Source organism: Oryzias melastigma, linkage group LG15, assembly GCF_002922805.2.
Source record: "Oryzias melastigma strain HK-1 linkage group LG15, ASM292280v2, whole genome shotgun sequence".
Taxonomy (NCBI): Eukaryota; Metazoa; Chordata; class Actinopteri; order Beloniformes; family Adrianichthyidae; genus Oryzias; species Oryzias melastigma.
In genome coordinates, this window is record NC_050526.1 from 858,494 (window position 1) to 864,705 (window position 6,212).

At 34.4% G+C, this 6,212-nt stretch overlaps 1 protein-coding gene across 1 annotated transcript in view; it reads left to right on the plus strand.

Annotated features, from left to right (window-relative positions):
- Positions 1–1,430: 1,430 nt before the first annotated feature.
- The window catches only part of LOC112161689 (vasoactive intestinal peptide), a 6,306-nt gene continuing 1,524 nt past the window's right edge, over positions 1,431–6,212 (plus strand). The window contains exons 1-5 of the mRNA XM_024297034.2: positions 1,431–2,161; positions 2,737–2,841; positions 3,352–3,456; positions 4,630–4,755; positions 4,894–5,005. Coding sequence (XP_024152802.1) covers positions 2,160–2,161; positions 2,737–2,841; positions 3,352–3,456; positions 4,630–4,755; positions 4,894–5,005 — 450 coding nt within the window. The 5' untranslated portion in view covers positions 1,431–2,159. The remainder of the gene's footprint in view (positions 2,162–2,736; positions 2,842–3,351; positions 3,457–4,629; positions 4,756–4,893; positions 5,006–6,212) is intronic.

Consider the following 6,212-nt stretch of genomic DNA (forward strand, 5'->3'; position numbering starts at 1 on the left):
CAGAACTGTGATAATTACGGTCAGAAAATGCCTGTTTAGTCTGTACTATCATAGTCTGAAGTTCTACCAAGACGGGTGTAAAAAGCAGTTTTATCGTCATCAAAATTCTGTTTTAGCGCCATCTTATTGTGTTAAACACAGACGTAGAAAACGTCTTTATGCTCAAATAAAATGAGCCGCTGTTATTAAGCCTACAGAACACCATGGCGTCGGTGCCGAAGCAGTAAAATAGCTCCATGTACCTGATATTCTAGTCCTTCTTTCATTTTAAAAAGCTTTTGTATTTTCTTTAGTTATATATTCATGAATTTTCTTTATAAAATATTTTTGCTATTCTATTTATATGCACTTTTTTGTTGCAAAAATGCACGTTTAATTAGAAGAAGACTGAAAATTGTCCATACTTTTACATGAATTAAGTCATAAGACCAGCAAAATCTGCAGCATATTCTTAAGTTTCTTGTTTTTACTTTTTATTTTATTATTATTATTATTAGTTTTTGCATATTCTTAAGTTTCACTCAACAAAGTCTCAAGTCATGAATCTGAATATGTAAATTGAGGATAGTTTCCCTTTGGATGGCTGCATGCACATACATTTCATTTCTGAGTTATGTTTAGTAACATTGTAACTTAACTGAGCTTTTTGGCATTCATTTTAGTTTACATTTACATTTTAAATTCAGAATTTGCACATCTCCAGTTATATAATTTTCTTCTGAAGTGAAAGTCAAAAAAAGGAGAATTTTGATTATTTCTTTGAAAATGTTTTTTTTTATTACTTTTTTTATCAAAATTTAAAGTTTAAAATGATTTTCCTTTATTCTCCATTTTTGCTTTCTCTTCTCTTTGATTTAATCGTAGATTCTTCTTAATATCTCTGCTCTGTTACATAAAGAGGACCCTTTTCCTCTCCCACATCTGAGCCAATCATGGTTTTCCTCTGCAGTGATATTAGCTAAATGGTTCACACTCATTTGGACGGACAGACGGATGGAAGGCAGGACGTGGGGATGAGGAGCCAGCTGACGTCACGGCTAATTCAGTGTGCTATTCCAGCACAACAAATCTAACTCATCAGGGTCACTGTGGGTGAATTCAGAAACTCTGCTGTGCTGTTCTTCTGTCAAGAAAGAGCCGGAGCAGAAAGCCGGTTTGACAGATGTTTACAATCATGTATGTCAACATTTTTTTTAAAGTGGCTTTGAACAAACAGAATTATTAATTTAATTTTGCATTTTAAGAGGGAACCAAAACACATCTTGAATATTTTAAGTGTAAAGCTTTTTTTAAACAAATGAATCATCTCGGGCTGCCATGACGGATCAAATTCAGACGTTAATTTCACTCCGATTGGCGCGTAACATTTACATTTTTACATTTATTTCCTTGTTAATGGCTTTCTAACTGTTAAATCATGCTTTCAGATGTCTATTTTACTTTTAAAACATTCCCCGGAGGCTCAAAATGTAAAACAATTGTTTACTAGGTGATTGATTTGTTAGAATAAACTCATTTATATAGAAATTTGGACATTAACTGTCAACAATTGGTTTTAATTAAAAGAAAACAAAGGTTTCCCTATCCTAAATCTTAAATAAAATGTCAGTTTTAGAACATTTAATGAGCACCACATGTTCTTAAACATTTAATCTCATCTTCCCTGTCCCTCCTTCCTTATACACTCTTAATATTGCACTGGATTACAAAAGTCTTACTGCTTTTTTATTGTTCTGTCCATTTCCAGACTCTTCCCCAACCCAGACTGTGAGAGAAGCCCTGGAGCAAATTATCTGATGAGTCAAATCTGGCATACAAGTTTTTTTTTCTTTTTTTTTCAACAATTAATTAGAAACTGAGCAAAACTTATTCCAACTAATTTCACCATGGGCCTCTTTTGGTTTTGTTTATGAGCAAGAGCAGTGACGGAAGCAGGGACCTGCTGACGTTTCAGGCTTCTGATGAATCGTATGACCCCCCCACCCTCTGCTGGTCCGTGAAAAATTATCAGGTGTATAAAACGGGAGGAGGACGGCAGGCGAGCAGAAGAACAGAAGCAACAGAGGTAGGAAGCAGTCTTGTGGACGTACATCCGTTTAGGATCGAGACTTTGGCATCCCGACAGAAGAGCGGAAAAAGAAGTACTTTCTACGGCGGACATGTAAGATTTTCTTTAAGAAACTCCCAGCTGATTGATACTGTCTCTGTGACGTTTGGGTTTAAATAGTTTTCTTTGATGGTAAATGTGTTGTAGCTTCTCCAAGAGCTCCAACATCCAGTCAATTCTCTCCGCGCTCTGCGTAATTACGCACAAGATTTTGCGAACTTGTTGAATTTTATAAGAGAAAACATTGACAACTTGTTGTTAAGGCGTGAAAAGTGAGTTCTTATACAAATTAATCTGTTAATTTTTCTGTATAAAGTGCCAAACAGCAAAAGTCTGCCACTTGAATGTCTGCAGTTTAAGCGAAAAGTGAAATCTCTCACTTTTTCATGGGCGCTTTTTTCTTTATGGTGTTCTGCTTTAGTTTACAGAGTTCCTTATGAATAATATTCTCATAATAATGTTAGTAAGAAAAAGTTATCTTTTGACAAAAGGATTAGAAGGTGGCTAAATCTTCTACACGAGCGTGCGTAAATACGCATTACATTCAGTATCCTGTCCACTTTCCTTTTTTTATTATTATCACAGAAGCAATATAGTGATCTCTGAGAATGCACTATTTCTGTCCCCAGGTGTAAGGCAATGTCTCAGCGGAACGGTCCCCACCTGCTCCTCCTAATAGCCCTGTACAGTGTGTTATACTCGCGGACTCTGAGTCTACCCTACACACCCATGAGGTGAGACAACATCGGTGTTCTGTCTGTAAAAAATCGGGAGGATGCTGAGTTGTGTTTTCAGAGATTGTTTGGATCTTGCATTTTGTTAAGATTTGTTGGAGCAACTGGGAGCGTTTGATAAATACGCTTTAAAACAGGCAAGAGTGCAACAATTACAAAGCTGCACTTTTAAAAGTCTCCAACACGCTGCCTCGGAGCTTTACGCGCGATTTTTCTTTAAGATTACTATCCTTTACGCACGACTTTTCATCAAAATTGCGTTCCTTTACGCACGATTTGTCATTAAAATTGCAATTCTTTGTTGGCTAACTTGCTTAAGAAAAGAAAATATTAACCCTCGTGCTCTCTTATGGGGTCCAGATGAGCCACTTTTTATGTAAACTCGGATACCACAATGGCTACACGGTTTTGAAGTCGTTGTGCGTAAAGTCATCATTTGGGGTGATGCGCAGCACTGTCATACATCTGTATTTGTTTTAGTTCTTAAAACCTCCTGCTTTACCTTTCTAGACCAACGAGACACGCAGACGGTCTGTTCACCAGCGGATACAGCAAACTCCTGGGACAGTTATCGGCGCGGAGGTACCTGGAGTCTCTGATCGGGAAGCGGGTCAGGTTGGTACAAGAATTTTGACTTTTATTATGTAATCTTGTATAAAATCATTTGTAAGAAACTTTGTGTTAAGAGGGAAACATTGCAACCATTGTAACTGATGCCTTTGTGTCCAATCTGGGGGAAAAATTGGAATGAAATTACATAATTGACATAATGTTTTGTAGTTTTTGTTAAAACTTGATTTTTGGCTGAAGCATTTCTTGATTGAAAAAAGATGCAAATAATGTCAAATTTAAAAATAAAGTCTTTAAAGAAGGACAATTTTAATTTAAAAGTCAAACAAAATGGATAATAACAAAATATGTTTCTAAAAATCGTTTATATTTGCCTTATCTTATACAGTCGAATGAAATTTTCACTCGAAAAATAAAAAAAATGTGTAAATAAAACAATATTGCTTCGATTTATCTTTTTTTTCTTTATGATTGTTCTATTTTTGCATGAAAAAGTTCCAGATCTTTTGAAAAACATTTCTTTTTATTTGTCTAAGTTCTTTGGAATTTCACAGAACTGACATTTTTTTAATAAACAGCTTGTAGCCTTGTAACTGATACCTGAAAACCTGATGACAATTTGGAGTAAAATTACAAATTTTTTGGAGTTTTTGCGCAAACTTGATTTTGTACAGAAGCATTTCTTGACTTAAAAAAGATGCAAACAATTTAAAATTTTAAAATAAATTCCTCAAAAAAGGAAAGATTGAACTTAAAAGTCAATCAAAATTTATAATGTCAAAAATATTTTTAAAAATCATTTAAATTTGCCTCATCTAAACAATCGCATGGAATTTTTACTGACAAAATAAACAGATTTGTGTGAAAATTAAATAAAATTGCCCTATTTTTCTATTTCTGCATGAAAAAGTTTCAGATCTTTTACAAAACATGTCTTTTTATTTATCCAAGTCCCTTAGAATTCCACAGAACTGACATTTGTGATGAAACGGCCTGACCTGCTTGACGATGCATTTAGTAATTGATGAAACATTTTTAAAGGTTAAATTATGCCATTACGGCGTTATCACATACTTGTTACACAGCCTGAGGGGGATGGATGTGACACGCACAAACATGTCAAATGACGATCATCACAATCCCCCGACTTCACGGGGAAATCTGCTCCCCCCCGAACCTTTAGCGTTTAACGGCTTTAATGTGGTCTCTTCTGTCCAGCGATGAGCTGATGGAGGAGCCGGTCAAGCGCCACTCAGATGCCATCTTCACAGACAACTACAGCCGCTTCCGCAAACAGATGGCGGTCAAGAAGTACCTGAACTCAGTCTTAACAGGAAAGAGAAGGTACATTAAATCCTTAATAGATTTAAATGTATTCATTTCATAGTTTTTTTTTGCAATGAATAAGTCTAATTTTTTTGTTTTGCAAAGAGGAGCAAAATTTTGATTAAAAAAAAATGTTGATTTCTTTCAAAATAAAAGCCTAGAAGATCCTGGAACCAGCGAGCCTGAGGAGCACAGAGACGAGCCCAACACTTTCCAGGAGAGCTATGACGACATCAACGTAGATCACCTCCTTAGTAACTTTCAGCTGGTGGGTTTTGGGGTTTTTTTTTATATTCTGAATAGTTAACTTTTCACATTTCGCAACATAATCTCTCATATGCAATATCGTAAAGTAGGGGTGTCAAACTCAAGGGGCCAAAATTCAAAACACACCAAACAGGATAAACATTTATTGAACACTCTTAAACTACATTTTTAAAACTTTAAAACCATAACTTTTTAACATGTATAAACTAGTTATATAGCATTACCTGCGATAATTGTAGAGTGAATGCTGTAAGCTGAATTTGGAAGCTGAAGATGCTGAAATTGATAGCTAAAAACACTGAAGCTAATAGTTGATAGCTAGCTAAAATATTAGCTAAATGCCAAATTAGCCTAAAAAAAACCTTAGGTTAGTCAAAACAGCCAGCAAGTAGCTGAAAAAATAGCTAAACTTCAAAATAGCCTAAAAACTGAAAAAAAGTCCAAATCTGCAGAAACAGCTAGCATGTAGTTGAAATATTAGCTAAACTCCAAAACAACCTAAAAAACGGAAATAGCTTAAATTAGACAAAACAGCTAGCATGCAGCTGAAATATGAGCTAAACTATAAAATGGACAAAAAAAAAGCTAAAAAAAAAATGCTAAATTAGCAGAAACAGCTAACATGTAGCAGAAATATTAACTAAACTCCAAAACAGCCTTAAAAAAGGGGGGAAATAGCCTAAATTAGCCAAAACATCTAGCATTTAGCTGAAATATTAGCTAAACTCCAAAACAACCTAAAAAACGGAAATAGCTTAAATTAGCCAAAACATCTAGCATGCAGCTGAAATATTAGCTAAACTCCAAAATGGACAAAGAAAAAAAAAAGCTGAAAAAAGCCTAAATTACCAAAAACAGTTAGCATTTAGCTGAAATATTAGCTAAACTCAAAAATAGCCTAAAAAAGGGAAAAAGCCTAAATTAGTCAAAACAGTTAGCATGTAGCTGAAATATTAGCTAAACTCCAAAATAGCATAAAAAATCTTAGTTAATGCCAAAATAGTCCAATAAGCTAGCAGAGTGTAATTTTTAAAACTTTAAAACCCTAACTTTTTAACATAATTATAATAAAAAGGCAGGAATATTTCAGAATAAATCAACTTAAACATTAAATGACTTTCAATAATTTACTCTCCATAAAAATATATTTTGTCAAAATTAGACAAGTTAGAAATAAGTGCAAGATAACATCAGGACATTAATAACAA